Source organism: Theropithecus gelada, chromosome 9, assembly GCF_003255815.1.
Source record: "Theropithecus gelada isolate Dixy chromosome 9, Tgel_1.0, whole genome shotgun sequence".
In the NCBI taxonomy this organism is placed as follows: domain Eukaryota; kingdom Metazoa; phylum Chordata; class Mammalia; order Primates; family Cercopithecidae; genus Theropithecus; species Theropithecus gelada.
In genome coordinates, this window is record NC_037677.1 from 60,359,765 (window position 1) to 60,379,712 (window position 19,948).

Consider the following 19,948-nt stretch of genomic DNA (forward strand, 5'->3'; position numbering starts at 1 on the left):
CCAGATCAACTTTCTTGTGTTTCAAGAAAATTGCAGATAATTTTCCCCTGAAAGTAAAGCTGTTCATACCTTTTTTCCATCTCTTTAGTTTGGGTGTCTCTCTCTCTTTTTTTTTTTTTTCCTTTTTTTTTTTTGGCATTGTTTGCCAAGGTTTCCAGTTTATAGCAAGAGGTGAGGCAACGTTGATCTTGGCAGAACAGTCCAAAGCCAGTAGAGTCATTAAGTGACGCAAGCTTTTGATTTTTTTTATTTCTGTTAAAGCTCTCTGACACAGCTGGCTATTCTAGTCCCAGAAGAAAGAGGAGAGACTTGCTGAAGATCTGGATGAGACAATAGAAGTTTGGGGCACATTAAAAAGAAGGAGCAAGAACATCAACAAAAACCTCAGATGATTCAAACAGGCTTCTTCTTGGCTTTGTGGAACCTTTTGCAGTTGCTCAGAATTTAAGTTTTTGCTTCAGAGGATGATGAGACAAGGCAATAAAGGGCGAGGAGGGTTATGTTGGATTCTTGCTTATCTGTCTACCTCTCCTTCCAGTTGGAAGAATCTTCAGTCCATAAGAAGCATTATCAACAAGCTTGAAGAACACATCTTACCCTGATCCTGGATGCTGCTGGAGTTGAGAATTACACCCACTTCACCAGGACGTTATTGAGGCTGTTCAAGAAAAATAGAAGGAAGCAATACTTAAGGATTTCTCTGTTTGCATTAGTCCTGTGCCATGTTACATTTTGGAGATTGTTTGGAACAAGTGAGGAAGGACTCTGTCATCTAGATCTAGGAGGATACCTGAGTCCCTTGAACTATGCAGATGATATTTGGAAGGTGGTAAACTCAAAATCTTCCAACATAAATTCACTAAATTCTGGATTCCCTTTCCTTTTAGAACTTTAGCAGACATAAATTCCTGCCAAAAAGGCACAAAACCTTCTCCGTTTTTTTTCAGGCTAAATGTGAACAATAATGTCTTGGAAGAGAAATTATTTTTCAGGGGGTCGTGGTAGTGTACAAGGGATGTTTGCACCTCGAAGCTCAACCTCCATAGCCCCTAGCAAAGGCCTCAGCAATGAGCCAGGGCAAAACAGCTGCTTCCTCAACAGTGCCCTGCAGGTAAGGGTAATTATTTTTGGTGAACTTTGACTTTTAATTGCTGATGCTGTATTTCTGGTAACTCTTTTTAAATAAAATTCTTGATAGTCTCTGTTTGAGGTTAGTAACCTGAGGTCATTTTTACATTTATCTGTGTGATCTTTGGCAAGTCACTTTATCTCTTTGAATCTCAATTACCTCATTTACAAAAAGAGGGATTAATAATGGTAAGAGAAAAAATAATAACTGTAACTACTATTATTTACATGCCTAAAGGGAGGTAAATGGGCCAGGTGATCTTTCAGATGGAGTCTTGCTATGTTGCCTAGGCTGGAGTACAGTGGCGCGATCTTGGCTCACTGCAACCTCCGTCTCCCAGGTTCAAGCGATTCTCTTGCCTCAGCCTCCTCAGTAGCTGGGGCTATGGGTGCCCGCCACCATGCCTGGCTAATTTGTGTATTTTTAGTAGAGACAGGGTTTCACCATATTTGTCAGGCTGGTCTTGAACCCCTGACGTTGTGATCCACCCGCCTCGGCCTCCCAAAGTGCTGGGATTACAGGCGGGAGCCACCGCGCCTGGCTCATCTTTCTATTTATCAACTTTTTTTCCTGAGCAATCTCTACGGGTTCTTATTTTTCTTTTCTTTTTTTTTTTTGTTGAGACAGAGTTTCATTCTATTGCCAAGGCTGGAGTATAGTGGCCCAATCACAGCTCACTGCAGCCTTGACCTCCGGGGCTCAGGTGATCCTCCTGCCTTAGCCTCCTGAGTAGCTGGGACCATGGGTGATCTCGGCGGTTCAAGCAATTCTGATGCCTCAGCCACCCAAGTAGGTGGAATTACAGCTGTGCATCACCACACCCAGCTAATTTTTGTATTTTTAGTAGAGACAGGGTTTTACCATGTTGGCCAGGCTGGTTTTGAACTCCTAGCCTCAAGTGATCCACCTGCCTCAGCCTCCCAAAGTGCTGGGATTATAGGCGTGAGCCACTGCGCCTGGCCTGTTTTCTGTTTTTCCTTTTGGGAGCCAGGTGTGTTATCCTAGATGCTTTTCTCTAGTATAGAAGCAAAATTCTTTCCACAAGTCAAAGACTTTCAGGTATGTTAATCTTGTCTCTTAATATTCAGGCTTTTGGCCCACATATTGAATGGAGTCTAGTCTTTGTCCAATTTATCTCCTCCCTTTGAGCTCTCCTGTTTTGGCTCATAACTGGTGTCTAGTCAGATACACTTGAATAGAGCTAGGGGAAAGTAAATTCCCTTAAGGTGATTATCTACCCTACATTTTCCCTTTCACTGTTGCTTGCTACTTAAGTGGTCTTAGAATCCCAAAGCTTTCTGCCTGTCTGCTCTGCCCAGTCACGCCCATAGCGTGTTAAGTTCATCCCCCTTGGCCTAACTTTCAAGTAATTACTTTCTCTTCTTTTCTGCTCTTCAGTGTAAAAGTAAATGAAATTTTCCACCCAAGATAATTATACTTGGGTAAAATATTAGCTTGACTCCTCAGATGTTATGAGAAAATAGGTTGCTATGAGAGAAGACAAGATGTTTAGTATAAAGAACAATGGTCTTGGGCATTAGGAGGAGACCTGGGTTCTAGTTTTAGCCATTCTGTAGACTAGTCTTGTGACCTTGTACAGGTAATAGTGTCTGAGTTTCCTCATTCATAATACAAGAATGTTGCCAAGCTTATCTAAGTAATAAAAGTTTCATGCTCTTTCTCAGTTTTTATTTATTTGAGACGGAGTCTCGCTTTGTTGCCCAGGCTAGAGTGAAGTGGTGGGATCTCAGCTCATTGCCATCTCCGCCTCTTGGGTTCAAGCGATTCTCCTGCCTTAGCTTCCTGAATAGCTGGGATTACAGACCATCTGCCACCACACCGGGCTAATTTTTGTACATTTGGTAGAGACGGGGTTTCGCCATTTTGGCTGGGCTGGTCTTGAACTCCTGACCTCAGGTAATCTGCCCACCTCGGCCTCCCAAAGTGCTGGGCTTACAGGTGTGTGCCACGGTGCCCAGTCTCTTTCTCAGTTTTTAAGTTTTTATTTGAAAACAATTTTTTTAAAAAATTATGTGCTGGCAACCCTATAAAAAAAATTTTAAGTGCTTTCCCTAATTATTACCACAAATTTCATGTGTTTAGGTGGAGTTGGCTAGGTTTTTGTCCTGGATGATGCATATTAGTTTTCTTTCTTTATTTCTTTTTTTGGAGCCAGGGGTCTCACTCTGTCGCCAAGGCTGGAGTGCAGTGGTGTACTCATAGCTCACTGCAGCCTTAACATCCTGGGCTCAAGCGATCCTCCCACCTCAGCCTCCCTAGTAGCTAGGACTACAGACACGTGCCACCATACCTGACTAATTTTTTTTTTTTAATTGTTTGTAGAGAGGGGATCTCACTGTAATTGCCTAGGCTGGTCTTGAACTTCTGGGCTCAAGCGATCCTCCTGCGTTGGCCTCCCAAAGTGCTGAGATTACAGGCATGAGCCACCACACCTGGCCACATATTAGTTTTTTTAGTTACTTTTTATCCTGGTAATACTTTTGTGATTTAGAAGCAGGCAAAAGAAGGCATTGATATAAATGTGTATGTTTACCCCCTTCTTGGCCATAGTCCCATTTTTATAATTGTTTTTTTCTATGTGGTCTATTTATATTGTCAGTTGAAACAATGCTGTTTATGAGTTTCCATTCTAATTTCCAGTGCCATATACAATACATTATATATATGTATACACACACACACATATACATATTTCTGTATCCATACTTAATGATTGAGGCATTGGTGGTTTTGGAGTCCCTATTATAATCATGTTACATGTTGAAAATAGTTGTTGCTATGAGCTAATATTCTGACTTTTGGTTTCAAAGCTGTATTTGCCACAGATGAGTTGAACTTATTACGTTTGTTATAAAAAGATGTTATTTACTTGGGAGCATAGCCAGTTTCAAAGAACTTTTAGAGTATGGATCTTGAGACATATAAGTAAGAAGAAGCTCCAGAGGTGTGCGTCATCTCGGGCTCCAGAAATTATGCTTTTTCACATATTATGACATTAAATGCTTTCCTAGCAAGGGGGGAGCTTCCTAAGGCATTATGCTATATATTACATCATTTCTTTTTTAACTAAAAATTGCAATTTATTCAGATTTCCTTAGTTTTTACCTGCTGTCCTTTCCTGGCCCAAGATTTCATCCAGGATACCACATTTAGATTTACTTGTCATGTCTTCTTAGGCTTCTCTTAGCTGTGACATTTTCTCAGAATGTTTATGTTTTTGATAATCTTTGACAGTTTTGAGGAGTACTCATCAAGTATTTTTTTGGATATCCCCCTTCCCCTATTGGAATTTGTCTAATGCTTTTCTCATGATTAGACTAGGGTAATAGGTTTTGGGGAGGAAGACCACAAAAGTATAGTGCCGTTTTCAACACATCACATCAAGGGTATATACTATAACATGATTTATCACTGTTAATATCATATTTTTTTTCCATTTCAACAAAAGTATAGAAATCATAATTTTTTACCCTATTGACTTAAGGAGATCACAATTCTCTTAGAAATGTCTAAAAATTGAGAGTTCTAACAAAGAAAAAATTCCATACTACAGTTCACATTTCTATGGGTTCACATTTCTAATATAAGTTATAAAATATTCTTGCTTTTCTTGTGTGGATCATTAATGTAAATCCTTATTCTTCAGCTTTAACCCATAAATTTCCTCTTCAGGATCACATTTGATGTATGTCATGTCATATTTTAACTGTATTACCTTCACTTTATGTTCAAATTAATATCTTTCCCAGAATATGACCATTCATTTTTCCTGTTAGATATCTCACCATTTTTCACAGTTGTTTTAATATACTAGAATGAAGTTTTCTCTGGGAATAAAGATATCTTCTGCAGTCATTACCTATGTTTGCTTGAACTCTTTTACTTTAAAATTAAATGGTGGCTTTTTATAGAGTAATGAAATGTTTTCCCTTTCTCACCAGGTTTTGTGGCACTTGGATATCTTCCGACGTAGCTTTAGGCAGCTTACAACTCACAAGTGCATGGGAGATTCCTGCATCTTTTGTGCTCTCAAGGTAAGTACTTCCAATTAGTTTCTTCTCACTACCATTGGGTGGCCACATGGTCAATATCAAGGTGGTTTGGTTAATCAGGATGATGCTAAAGAATTTGTTACTGAATTATCTACCTGTGGTTTAGTGCAAAAATGGATATGATTGGTTTGCTTGCTTCAAAGAATTAGTACTTGACTTGGGTAGTCTCTTTTACTGAACCTGTTTTGCTTATGCAGCTCTATTTGATGTGACAGAATACTATGCAAGTATGCTTCTCCTTTTTTTTTTTTCTGAGACGGAGCCTCATTCTGTCATCCAGGCTGGAGTGCACTGGTACAATCTCAGCTCACTGCAACCTCCGCCTCCTGGGTTCAAGCAATTCTTCTGTCTCAGCCTCCTGAGTAACTGGGATTATAGGCGCGCACCACCATGCTCCGTTAATTTTTGTATTTTTGTAGAGACGGGGTTTCGCCATGTTGGCCAGGCTGGTCTCGAACTCCTGACTTCAGGTGATCCGCCTGCCTCGGCCTCTCAAAGTGCTGGGATTACAGGTGTGAGCCACCGCGCCCGGCCGGGCAGATATTTTTAGAAAGAGATAAGTGATTCTTCTGAATTTTTGCCACTTGGGTCATAAACATCTTGTTTTCTACCCTTTGTTTGGAACCACTATAACTTGTTTTTTTGTTTTGTTTTCTTTTTGAGACGGAGTTTTGCTCTTGTCACCCAGGCTGGTGTGCAATGGTGCAGTTTCGGCTCACTGCAACCTCCCCCTCCCAGATTCAAATGATTCTCCTGCCTCCGCCTCCCCAGTAGGTGGTGACTAGTTTTTGAAATATATTTTTAGTGGAGATGGGATTTCACCATGTTGGCCAGGCTGGTCTTGAACTCCTGACTCCCAAATAGGGAGCCTCCCAAATAGCCTCCCAAGGCGCCGACCACCACGCCTGGCTAATTTTAATTTTAGTAGAGACGGGGTTTCACTGTATTGGCCAGGCTGGCCTCCCAACTCCTGACTTCAGGTGATGCCCGCCTCGGCCTCCCAAAGTTCTGGGATTACAGGCGTGAGCCATCATGCCCAGCTGGAACCATTATAACTTGTAACAATATATAGAATATAAATTATTGGTTTATTGGGGAGTTCAAATATGAATTTTAATACAACCAAATCTCTTACAAGTTGAATATAACATTTCTTACTGTGCCCATTTAGACAGGGGTCCATCCAAAGGGCATTTTATCTGATTTTCTGAAAGATACATTAAGTATCTAACTTAGATAAAGAAGAAATACAGTAGTCCTGTGGTCAGTAAGTCCAAAAGAAGTCTGATTCATGGCATTAGGGCCATGCTAGGGAGAAAAAAACAAACAACAACAAAAAATGTCATTCAGAAAGGGAGAGAAAAACAAAAAAGCAAAACATGTTTGGGATACTTACTAGGGAAATGTGAATCCTGGAGAAGTCCCTAGTAGAAGAACTGTCTGACTCTGGAAACTCTTGTCTGTACCAAGAAGGGATGAGAGCACTTATATGACCTCTGAGAGGCCTTTGACTAGTCAGGACTGTGCTGTACTCTTCATTGATCTGGGTAGGACTCTGGAGAACTGGCTGCCACACTCTTGTTATATTTCATTTTCCTGAGGGACAAACTGTTACTTAGTATAAATCAGTATCGTTATATAAGCTGGAAAGATGAAGAAAGCCAACCACTAGACTACCCTCTGAGATACACAAGTACAGAAGGGAAATTGTCAATTTGTTGGGCTGAGGAAATATTTTGGGACTCTTTCAGAGAGACAGTTGCTTGTGGTGGATAGATAAATGGTCTTGGGGATGTATTTATCAAAGGCTATATTTTGGGTCTTCATAACTCTGGGGATGTGTTAGAATTCTGGTACTTTCCTCATTACATCACTGCCTGATCTAACCAAGAGATTTATTTTCCTTCACTGCCTCATCTGTTGTGTTGGGAGTGTATTAAAAGTTTGATTCTTTTCCCCTAAGTGCTTTTCAGTTCCTCAGTGCTATATAGATGTTAAATAATTAGTCTCTAGTTTGAACACACTTCACGTTTTAGATGGCATTGTTTCTATTCTTTTAATTATTGTATACTTGATTTGAAAATTATAGACTTGTAATGCAGATAGATTAATTTGGAAGTGTGGATGAGCTGAACTTGATTTTAGTTGTTAAGAAGTTTAAATTGTTAGAATAGCCAGTTTTCAAGAGCTATTCCCTCATCCAGGATGGAGGGCTTCATTTTCTGAGAGAAGGGAAATGGTGATAAACATATGAAGGAGTACACTTGAAATGAGCCATCAGCACCTGGGTCCTCCTGTACGATGTCTCTTGTTCCCCACTTTAAAACTACTTTTATAGGGCTGTGAGCAGTGGCTATGCCTGTATTCCCAGTGCTTTGGGAGGCTAAGATGGGAGGATCACTTGAAGCCAGCAATGTGAGACCAGCCTGGGCAACATAGGAAGACCCCATCTCTACAAAGAAAACAAAAATTAGCGGGGCATAATGGCACATACCTGTAGACTCAGCTACTCTGAAGGCTGAGGTGGGAGGATCACTTGAGCCCAGGAGTTCAACACTGAAGTGAGCTATGATTGTGCCGCTACACTCCAGCCAGGGTGATAGAGCAAGATCCTGTCTCTAAAAAAATAAAAAAAATTAAAATACTTTTATAGAACATGAAAATAGTACAGTCCATCATTGAACTAGATTCTAATCATTGTAAATAAGACAAACCCAAAGGAAAGATATAAAGATTATAAAGGATGAAACAAAGTTGCTGTTATTTGCAGATGATATGACTGTTACAAGAAAACTCAATCTACTGATAAGTCAGAAGCAACAATAAGAGAGTATAGTGGGTTGTTGCATCAAGGCATAACATTCAGTTCTGTTTCTTTTTTTTTTTGAGACGGGCTTTCGCTCTTGTTGCACAGACTGGAGTGCAATGGTGCGATCTCAGCTCACTGCAACCTCTGCCTCCCAGGTTCAAGCGATTCTCCTGCCTCAGCCCCCCAAGTAGCTGGGATTACAGGCACCCACCACCACGCCTGGCTAATTTTTTGTGTTTTTAGTAGAGCTGGGGTTTCGCCATGTTGGCCAGACTGGTCTTTCGCCATGTTGGCCAGACTGGTCTTGAACTCCTTACACCTCAGGTGATCTACCCGCCTCAGCCTCCCAAAGTGCTGTGATTACAGGTGTGAGCCACCATGCCCTGCCGGTACTGGCAATTTTCTATTTTGACTTGAAGAGTTATTGCAAGGGTGTTGACTTTGATTACTTGTTGTACTGGATCTCTGTGGAGGTTTTACACAAATGTCTTATACCATTTTTGTAAGATTTATTCATATTTACTGCATATACTTTGTTGCTATTATAAAATGCTTTTTAAATTGCATTTTCTGTTTGTTGCCAGCTGTAGAAACAGAACTGGCTGGGCGCAGTGGCTCATGCCTGTAATCCCAGCACTTTGGGAGGCCGAGGCGGGTAGATCACCTGAGGTGTAAGGAGTTCAAGACCAGTCTGGCCAACATGGCAAAACCCTATCTCTACTAAAAATACAAAAAATTAGCCGGGTGTGGTGGCACATGCCCATAATCCCAGCTACTCAGGAGGCTGAGGTATGAGAATCACTTGAACCCGGGAAGTGGAGGTTGCAGTGAGCCAGGACCGTACCACTGCACTCTAGCCTGGGCGACAGAGCAAGACACTGTCTCAAAACAAAACAAAAAAAAGAAAGAAAATTATCCTCCCTTTTTTCTCAATCAGATCTCTTTTCTCCCAGGGACTTCCTAATGTTTGTGGTAATCATTTCCTTTTTTTTTTTTTGAGACAGAGTCTCACTGTGTCGCCCAGGCTGGAATGCAGTGGCACAATCTCGGCTCACTGCAACCTCCACCTCCTGGGTTCGAGTGATTCTCCTGCCTCAGCCTCCCAAGTAGGTGGGATTACAGGTGCATGTCACCATGCCCGGCTAATTTTTGTATTTTTAGTAGAGGCGGGGTTTCACCATGTTGGTCAGGCTGGTCTCGAACTCTTGACCTTGTGATCCACCCGCCTTGGCCCCCCAAAGTGCTGGGATTACAGGCGTGAGCCATCGCGCCTGGCCCATTTCCTTGTTTTATCTGATGTTTTACTACCTATATATTTATTCTTAATCTAATTTAAAGATTACCTGTTTTTGAGACTTCATTGTAAATGGAATCATTCTATGTAAATTTTGTGTGTGTTTCTTAGCTCAGCAATATGTTTATGAGAGCATCTACGTTGTTGTGTGTAGGTCTAGTTCATTTTCATTATTGTATGGTATTTCTTTTTTTCTTTTCTTTTCTTTTTTTTTTTTTCATTTTTGAGGCAGAGTTTTGCTCTTGTTGAGCAGACTGGAGTGCAATGGTACGATCTCAGCTTGCTGCAACCTCTGCCTCCTGGTTTCAAGCGATTCTTCTGCCTCATCCTCCTGAGTAGCTGGAATTACAGGCATGCGCCACCACGCCTGGCTAATTTTGTATTTTTAGTAGAGACAGGGTTTCTCCGTGTTGGCCAGGCTGGTCTCAAACTGCTGACCTCAGGTGATCTGCCCACCTTGGCCTCCCAAAGTGCTGGGATTACAGACGTGAGCCACTGTGCCTGACCAACTACCAAATGTTGGCAGTCATTTGGATTGTTTCCAGTTTTTAATTTTTATGAAGAGTATTACTGAGAACATTTTTGTACATGTTTACCTATGTGTACACATTTCTTTTGTACACATGCCCAGGACTGGAATTGCTAGATCATAGAATATGTACGTCTTCAACTTTTTTAGATAATGCCATTTGTTTTCCAATGTGGTTGTACTCATGTATACTCTCATCAGTAGGCTTATTTTGGAAGTTGAGAAAAGACAGTTCTGAAATTTACATAACAAACAGGGAAAAATAGGACAGTACTGAAAAATAACAACAGAGTGTGACTTCAGAGTAGGCAGGCTAAGTTATTTATTTATTTATTTGAAATAGGATCTTGTTCTGTTGCCCAGGCTGAGGTGTAGTGGGGCTATTACAGTTCACTGCAGCCTCGACCTCCTGGACTCAAGGAGTCCTCTTGCCTCTGCCTCCCGAGTAGCTGGCACCACAGGCATGTGCTACCATGTCTGGCTGAGTTTTAAATTTTTGGTAGAGATGGGTTCTGACTATGTTGCCTAGGCTGGTTTTGAACTCCTGGGCTCAAGCAGTCCTTTCACTTCGGCTTCCCAAAGTGCTGAGATTACAGGCATGAACTGCCATTCCTGGCCCAGAGTGTGCTAAATTATATTGTGGTAACAAAGAACCCTAAACTCCCTGTGATTAATATACCAAAGATTTATTTCTCATTCACTGAAGATAAGTAGGGATACGATTGATTATATCACTTAGGTACCAAAGCTACAATTGTATTGAGTATTATTATTTTTTAGAGATAGGATCTTGCTCTGTCACCCAGCCTGGAGTACAGTGGTACCAGTCATAGTTCACTGCAGCCTCAGTTTCCTGGGGTCAAGCAATTCTGTGCCTCAGCCTCCCAAGTAGCTAGGACTACAGATGTGTGCCACCATGCCCAACTCCTTTTTATTTATTTACTTTTTGGTAGAGATGAGGACTTGCTATGTTACCCAAGGCTGGTCTTGAATTCCTGGCCTCAAGTCATCTTCCCACCTTGGCCTCTCAAGGTGCTGGCATGAACAGCACCATGCTTGATCACCATATAAAATATTAGTTGCTAAGCCAGAGGGAAAAAGAGCTTTGGACGGTTTTGCACAGGCAGTTAATGCTCAGCAGGTCACTTCTGCTCACAGCTCATTGAAACAGAACTAATCTTGTCCCACTGACCCACAAGGGAACCTGGAACTGTAGTCCTATGGTGATCCTTAAGAGGGGTAAGACCAGAGATATTTGCCAAACAGTATTAATGACTAGCATACTTTATGAGATATCAAGAATTATTATAAAACTATAATAATTAAGATAATGTGGTATCTACACAGTGTGGCAAATAAATCAGTGGAACAAAATTTGTGGTTCAGAAATAGTCATATAGGAAACTTGCTACTTGCCCTGTGAATCTAAGGAGAAAGTGGATTTTTCAATAATGGCGTTTAGACAATTAGTTATCCCTATAGGGAAAAGAAAAAAGGAAATTAGTTTCCTATTTCATACCGTACCAAAAGTAAGAATTTCAGATGAATTAAGGACTAAAATGTGACTCACACCTCTAACCTCAGCACTCTGGGAGGCCATGGTGGGAGGATCGCTTGAGCCTAAGAGTTTGAGACTACCCTGGACAACAAAATGAGATCCTGTCTCTACAATAAGTCAAAAATTAGACAGGCATGGTGGTGCGCACCTGTTGGCCCAGCTACTTGAGAGGCTGAGGCAGGAGGTCTGCTTGAGCCCAGGAGGTCAAGGCTGCAGTGAGCTGTGTTTGTGCCACTGTACTCCAGCCTAGGTGACAGAGTGAGACTCCGTCTCAATTTTTTTTTTTTTTGAGACGGAGTCTCGCTGTCTCCCAGGCTGGAGTTCGGTGGTGCAATCTCGGTTCACTGCAAGCCCCGCCTCCCGGGTTCACGCCATTCTCCTGCCTCAGCCTTCCGAGTAGCTGGGACTGCATGCACCCGCCACCATGCCTGGCTAATTTTTTGTATTTTTAGTAGATGCGGGGTTTCACCATGTTAGCCAGGATGGTGTCGATCTCCTGACCTCGTGATCTGCCCGCCTCGGCCTCCCAAAGTGCTGGGATTACAGACGTGAGCCACCGCGCCCGGCCAATTTTTTTTTTTTTTAAGTTTTAGAAGAAACTATGAGAGAGTATCATGACCTCAGGGATAGGGAAGTACTTATTAAATAAGACATGAAAAAAAGGTTAGGAAATTGATAAATTTTACTACAGAAATTCAGAAACTTTCATTTATTTAAAGACTCCATAAAGAATGCGAAGAGACAAGGCTACAAACCTAGAGAAAATATCTTCAACATATATATGTAACAGAAGATTAGTATCCAGCATAGAACTCCAGAGAATTCCTATAAAAAATAAATAAAAGGCCGGGTGCGGTGGCTCACGCCTGTAATCTCAGCACTTTGGGAGGCCGAGGCGGGCAGATCACTTGAGGTTAGGAGTTTGAGACCAACTTGACCAACATGGAGAAACCCTGTCTCTACTAAAAATACAAAATTAGCCGGGCATGTTGGCACATGCCTGTAATCCCAGCTATTTGGCAGGCTGAGGCAGGAGAATCACTTGAACCTGGAGGGCGGAAGTTGTGGTGAGCTGAGATTGTGCCATTGTACTCCAGCCTGGGCAACAAGAGCGAAACTCTGTCTCAATAAATAAATAAATAAATAAATAAATAAATAAATAAATAAAATGAGTCGAGAAAAATGGACAAAGCTACAAACAGGCCTTTTTCAGGATAGGAAACCCAAATAACCCCTGAGCGTATGAAAAATGCTTTCCCCCATTATTAATCTAAGAAATGTAAATTAAGTCATACCCTTCAGTTTGGTAGACATTTAAAAATCTAATAAAATTGTTACTGCTAGGCGGTGGTGGCTCACATCTGTAATTCCAGCACTTTGGGAGGCTGAGGCAGGAGGATTGCTGAGCTCAGGAGTTTGAGACCACCATGGACAACAAAGTGAGATCCTATCTCTACGGAAACATTTTTAAAAATTATCTGGGCATGTTGGCGTGTGCCTGTGGTCCCACCTACTTGGGAGGCTGAGATGGGAAAATACTTGAGCCCAAAAGGTTGAGGCTGCAGTGAGCCTTGATCACACTGCTGCAGTCAAGCATGAGTGTCAGATAGGGTCTATCTCAAAAAAAAAAAAAAAAGTTCATGTTACCAAAAATGTGGGATAATGAGGACTTGACATACATTGCTAGCTGAAATATAAATTGATATCACTACTTAGGAAAACCGTTTACCATTACTTAGTAGAATTGAACTTGCACCATGTAACCACCTCGCAATTCCACCCCTAGAAATACATTGTAGAAAACTTCTTGATACATAATGTGCCAGAAGATATATTTGAGAAAGTTCAAAGTAGTATATTTTGAGATTGTAGAAAAATTTAAATAACACATTCCAACTACACTAGAGTGGATTTAAATATTATGGTTTATTCCAATAGTAAAATACTATACAGTAATGAAAATGAATTCTGCAGCTGCATACGACAACTTGGGCTAATCTCATAAAACATCACATTGATTGAAAAAAGCAAGTCATAGAAGACTATATGAATCATGATTCCGTTTATATATAAATCAAAACCAGGCAAAACTGAAGAACATACTGTTCAGGAGTACATGCTTGTGATAAGTCTGTAGAGAAAAAGGAAATGCTTTTCACAAAATTCAGGATAGTTGTGTTCTATAGAAGGTGGAGGGTGGATTTCATGTAAGGGTATGTAATCAGTTGGAGAGGCTTAAACTCATGGTTTATTTTTCTATTTCTTAAATTGGGTGGTGGGCACATGGGTGTGTGGGTGTTTATTATTCTTTGGCTGTGTATATGTTATGTTTATTCTCTTTTTGTATGACTATTTTAATTATAAAATGTAGAAAAGCACTGCAGCCATTCTGGGAAGCACACTAAAGTATAAAGATTTAAAATTGCCTGAATTCTAGCATGGAGATTGTAATTTTTTTTTGTTTGTTTTTTGTTTTTTTGTGAGACAAAGTTTTGCTCTTATCACCCAGGCTGGAGTGCAGTGGCATGATCTCAGCTCACTGCAACCTCTACCTCTTGGGTTCAAGCAATTCTCGTGCCTCAGACTCCCGAGTAGCTGGGATTACAGGTGTGCGCCACCACGCCCAGCTAACAGATTGTCATTTCTCTTTATGCTTCCCCTCTGGTCTGTATTTCTGGTAGTAAGTCTTTTTGCCCACTGTTTTTGTAAAAAGATTACTTTTTTCCAGATCCCTAAATTGCCTCTTTATCTGTAGTATCTTCCTACTTCATTTGTTTTTAAACCTAAGAATACCCTGGAATGCTATATTGAAGTTAGTATCTTCTCATAATCCTGAAGTGGCTCCCACTTGTTTCTTAAATCACTTAAAAATGTATGATTACAAACATTTCAAAACCTAATTTTACCTATCTTTCCTTTCCTTGCATAGGCATTCTCCATTTCAGCTATGATAATAGTGCGCTTGCTATGTCTACCTCTTAGACATTTCAGATGCCATTCACTTTGCGTGGAGTTTTACCTCCCTTTTGCCAAGCCACATTCACTTTTCAGAACTCTGCTTCAGAAGTTAGCTTCTTCATGACGTTTTATTTAAATTTTAAATTTTTTATTTAAAAAAAATGGAGACAGAGTCTTGCTATGTTGTCTAGGCTGGTCTTAAACTCCTGGCCTCAAGTGATCCTCCTGCCTTGGCCTCCCAGGCTGCTAGGATTACAGATGTGAGTCACTTTGCCCTCCCTTCATGAAGTTTTAGACATACTGTCTATCTAGATCTATGGTTGTTTGACTTAACAGTATTTAGCATGGCTGAATAAATTTTTGGGAAAGAAGTTCAACTCTTCTCTCTTGGTATTTCTCACAGTGCCTAGTACAGTGCTTGGACCATACTATTAACACTCTACTTTTCTGGGTTTTCTGGGTTGATATAATCTTTTGGTAGTTCTTGGATTTTTTTTTTTTTTTTTTTTTGGTGACAGAGTCTTGCTCTGTCGCCCAGGCTGGAGTGCAGTGGCGTGATCTCGGCTCACTGCAACCTCTGCCTCCAGGGTTCAAGCAATTATCCTGCTTCAGCCTCCTGAGTAACTGGGATTACAGGCACCTGCCACCACACCTGGCTGATTTTTGTATTTTTTTTATTAGAGACGGGGTTTCACCATATTGGCCAGGCTGGTCTCAAACTCCTGACCTTGTGATCTGCCCATCTTGGCCTTCCAAAGTGCTGGGATTACAGGCGTGAGCCACTGTACCTGGCCTTCTTGGATTTTATTAAATAGTTATGGAGTTTTTGGTAGTTGCCTTCTGTTTTTCTTCCTTTCTTTTATGATCTTTCTCACTCTTGTCCTATTTGATGGAAAGAGGTTTTCATCCGTAACTTTTGGTCTCACTTTTTTTAGTAGGCCTTTCTCATTTGGTAAGGGAAGAGTAAAATATGTGTTTATTGTGGGTGAGGCTAGAGTGATGATGGAAAAGACCTGGTGAAAGAAGAAGGCAGACCTGGGATTCTGTCAGCAAAACATTTATCTGGCATTCTGTGGTTAAGTTACATGTTACCTTGTGGTATTTCCAGTGTGGGTATAATTTTATATGCTGAAATCCCATTTTTTCACTGCTTCCTATTTCAGTATTAGAGGGATGTTTGGTGACGCTAATAAGAAATCCTTTTGGCTGACTATGATCTGTTTGCATTCCCTCTTTTTTTTTTTTTTTTTAAATGGAGTCACTTTGTCACCCAGGCTGGAGTGCAGTCGTGTGATCTCAGCTCACTACAACCTCCACCTCCCAGGTTCAAGTGATTCTCCTGCCTCTGCCTCTCCAGTAGGTGGTGGCTAATTTTTGTATATATTTTTAGTAGGGATGGGATTTCACGATGTTGGCTAAGCTGGTCTCGAACCCCTAACCTCAAGCGATCTGCCCGCCTCGGCCTCCCAAACTGCTGGGATTACAGATGTGAGTCACCATGCCCGGCCCTGTTTGCATTCTCTAATGTGAAGTTGATATGTAAAATACTTTTTTTTTTTTTTTGAGATGGAGTCTGGCTCTGTCACCCAGGCTGGAGTGCAGTGGTATGATCTGGACTCACTGCAATCTCCGCCTCCCAGGTTCAAGTGATTCTCTTGCCTCCACCTCCCGACTAGCTGGGATTACAGGTGCCTGCCACCACGCCCATCTATTTTTTTGTTTTTTTTTTTTTGAGACGGAGTTTTGTTATTATTGCCCAAGCTAGAGTGCAATGGCGCGATCTAGGCTCATCTCAACCTCCACCTCCCAGGTTCAAGTGATTCTCCTGCTTCAGCCTCTCTAGTAGCTGGGATTACAGGCATGTGCCACCATGCCTGGCTAATTTTGTCTTTTTAGTAGAGGTGGGGGTTTCTCCATGTTGATCAGGCTGGTCTTGAACTCCTGACCTCAGGTGATCCACCTGCCTTGGCCTCCCAAAGTGCTGGTATTACAGGTGTGAGCCACCGCGCCCGGCCTACTAATTTTTTATATTTTTAGTAGAGTCAGGGTTTCACCGTGTTGGCCAGGCTGGTCTTGAGCTCCCAACCTCAGGTGATCCACCTGCCTTGGCCTCCCAAAGTGCTGAGATTACAGGCATGAGCCACCACGCCTGGTTGTAAAATTTTTGTTTTGTAGTTTTTTTCCCCCAAAACAGGAAACTCCAAACTTTCTCAATTTGAAATACAGTTGACCCTTGAGCAACACGAGTTTGAACTGTGTGGGTCCATTTATATTGTTTTTCAATAGATACATTGTAAATTTTTTTGAGATTTGTGACAATTTGAAAAAACTCACAAACCACGTAGCCTGGAATTATCAAAATAATTAAGAAAAAGTTATGTCACAAATGCCTAACATGTAGATAGTAGTCTATATAATCAAGTATTTATATTATCGGTAAGGCTTCCAGTCAACAGTAGGCTATTAGTAGTTAAGTTTTTGGGATGTCAAAATTTATACACAAATTTTCAACTATATGGGGTCAGTTCCCCTAACCACTGAGTTGTTCACGAGTCAGCTTTATAAGGACTTGCCAATTGTGTAAAGTCAGATTTCTTTTATTTGGAGCATAATTATTCACTCTAGGAACCACTGTTAAGGACAAAAGGAAACACTAACATGTTTCTAGATGAATCAGAGGCTAGCCAACTTTCCCTTTTTGTATTGTATACATTTGTATAGTATTGTATACTATAATGTGTACTATAATACAATCCCATGCCTGTATACAATTGTTCCAGTATTTATAATTGCTTTGATTTGTACATGGTATTTATGATCCATTTCTTTTGGTTCTGTAAAATGTACTGGGTTTTTTCTGTGTTACATGATACTAAGTCCCTACAGTAAATTCAGCCTCAAAATCTTGCATGCAAGTTACTAATTATGCCTTTCATTGAAAATGTTTTGTGTCAGTGTGTCATTCTGCTTACTTTGAACCATGATGCCTGTCAATTCTGACTTAAAAATTGAAGACCGGGCACAGTGACTCACGCCTATAATCCCAGCACTTTGGGAGGCCGAAGCAGGCGGATCATGAGATCAAGAGATCGAGACCATCCTGGCCAATATGGTGAAACCCCATCTGTACTAAAAAGACAAAAATCAACTGGGCATGGCGGTGCTTCCCTGTAGTCCCAGCTACTCGGGAGGCTGAGATGGGAGAATCACTTGAACCCTGGAGGCGAGGTTGCAAGTGAGCCGAGATCTAGCCACTGCACTCCAGCCTGGGCAACAGAGCAAGACTCCATCTCAAAAAAAAAAAAAAAAAAAAAAGAATAATGGCTTTTTAAATCCTTCTTGAGCTGGTCTTGAAGTGGTTAGTCACTGAACCCATTTATTTGATAAGTAACCCATTTATTCTCCTTTTGAGAATAAAACTTCCTCATGCCTATAATTCCAGCACTTTTGGAGGCCAAGGTGGGTGGATCACCTGAGGTCAGGAGTTCGAGACCAGCCTGGCCAACATGGTGAAACCGTGTCTCGACTAAAAATACAAAAATTAGCCAGGTGTGGTACCATGCGCCTGTAGTCCCAGCTACTCGGGAGGCTGAGGCAGCAGAATCGCTTGAACCTGGGAGGTGGAAGTTGCAGTGAGCTGAGATCGCGCCATTGCACTCTAGCCTGGCGACAGAGAGAGACTCCGTCTTTAAAAAAAAAAAAAATTAGCCAGGTGTGGTAGCAGGCACCTATAGTCCCAGCTACTTGGGAGGCTGAGGCAGGAGAATCACTTGAACCTGGCAGGTGGTGGTTGCAGTGAGCAAGATTGTGCCACTGCACTTCCTGCCTGGGTGACAGAGTGAGACTCCATCTCAAAAAAAAAAAGAAAATTTGAAGAAGTTTGTGTGCTAATTACCCTGTCCCCTCAAAAGCCCCACATTTTTTCTATCTCATGTCACTAAAATATTTTTTCTAACCTAAATTACTGTTATGCCTATAGCCCAGTGGTCTTATTTATTATTCACAGTGAATCTACTTTTACACCCCTGGCCCCCAGGGTATGACTTGACTTTGGTGTTGGCTTATTTATTTATCTCTGTTCAGTAGAGGAAATCCGTCCTCTGTATTTAGTGTGCCACAAAGATTTTGCTCTTCCAGGGATTGTACTAGAGGCTTTGCAGTGCCAGGATGTAGGACAGAGTGTTTTTTGTTATAGGCAAAGCAGAATGTGCATTGATTGATTAAATTAAACAAATCTTCTCAATTAGTGATTTTTCTTTTAAGTATGCTAGTATAAGGCATAAAAGCCTGGGAATGGTGCTGGCAGGGGGTGGGTGGGGAGGAAGCAGAATTTTGTATATAAGGTATCCTGTAATGTCTGTATGTGGAGAGCAGTTAGACTGTTCTTATGCGACAGGAAGGTATGTGTTCTGCTTGTAGTCCACTTGTTGATTGGGGGAAATTTGAGAATTCAAGGAATAAATCTCTAGTGTTTTTCAAGTTATACCTTATGCCTGTTTCTCTGTTGTGTACTGAAGCATAAGCACAGAGAATAAAATGATGTAAGAAATTACTCAGCCCGGGCGCGGTGGCTCATGCATGTAATCCCAGTGCTTTGGGAGGCCGAGGCGGGTGGATCACGAGGTCAGGAGTTCAAGACTAGCCTCGCCAAGATGGTGAAACCCCGTCTTTACTAAAAATACAAAAATTAGCCAGGCTTGGTGGCGGGTGCCTGTAATCCTAGCTACTTGGGAGGCTGAGGCAGAGAATTGCTTGAACCTGGGAGGCGGAGGTTGCGGCGAACCAAGGTGGTGCCACTGCACGATTGTTGCCTGGGTGACAGAGCGAGACTCTCTCAAAAAAAAAAAAAAGAAAAAAAAAATTACTCATTGTTCATTATTAATCCATTCCTTTCTTTTGCAGATTGTAGAAATGGAAGGTTCTTCATTGTTCTTTAGTCACAGCCACTATCAGAGAAGAGAAAACTCATTATTCTGGACTGATTCTTTAAACCAGGAAATTAGATTTCTAGTGTATTCCCCAGAAATTTTAGCTGGTAATAAACAGCTCTCACATAGGGAAGTATGTCCTTATGTCTAATCCAAATATCATCTGCTTGAGTTTAACTTCATTGTTTTGATCACCTATGTATGAATATGATCATATTTGTATGGTCCTTTGATCGTCCTTCCCTTAGTTTTAAGTTCCTATTAGGCTGTGAGTAATTTAAATATTCTTTTTTTTTTTTTTTTTTTTTCTTGAGACGGAGTCTCGCTCTGTCGCCCAGGCTGGAGTGCAGTGACCGGATCTCGGCTCACTGCAAGCTCTGCCTCCCGGGTTTATGCCATTCTCCTGCCTCAGCCTCCCGAGTAGCTGGGACTACAGGTGCCCGCCACCTCGCCCGGCTAGTTTTTTTGTACTTTTTAGTAGAGACGGGGTTTCACCGTGTTCGCCAGGATGGTCTCGATCTCCTGACCTCGTGATCCGCCCGTCTCGGCCTCCCAAAGTGCTGGGATTACAGGCTTGAGCCACCGCGCCTGGCCGTAATTTAAATATTCTCAACTAATTTATCCATTGGCAAAACTTGAATAGTATAAAATGAATCCTTCATCTTTTTTT

General features: G+C 41.4%; 1 protein-coding gene across 3 annotated transcripts in view; it reads left to right on the forward strand.

Moving 5' to 3' along the window:
* USP54 (ubiquitin specific peptidase 54) overlaps positions 1–19,948 on the forward strand; it is a 121,226-nt gene that overhangs the window by 48,537 nt on the left and 52,741 nt on the right. For 2 of the 3 annotated variants that reach the window (XM_025397487.1, XM_025397485.1), the window contains exons 2-4: positions 262–487; positions 948–1,111; positions 5,092–5,184. In XM_025397487.1, coding sequence (XP_025253272.1) covers positions 965–1,111; positions 5,092–5,184 — 240 coding nt within the window. In that variant the 5' untranslated portion in view covers positions 262–487; positions 948–964. The remainder of the gene's footprint in view (positions 1–261; positions 488–947; positions 1,112–5,091; positions 5,185–19,948) is intronic. The other variant, XM_025397486.1, reaches the window with a different exon arrangement.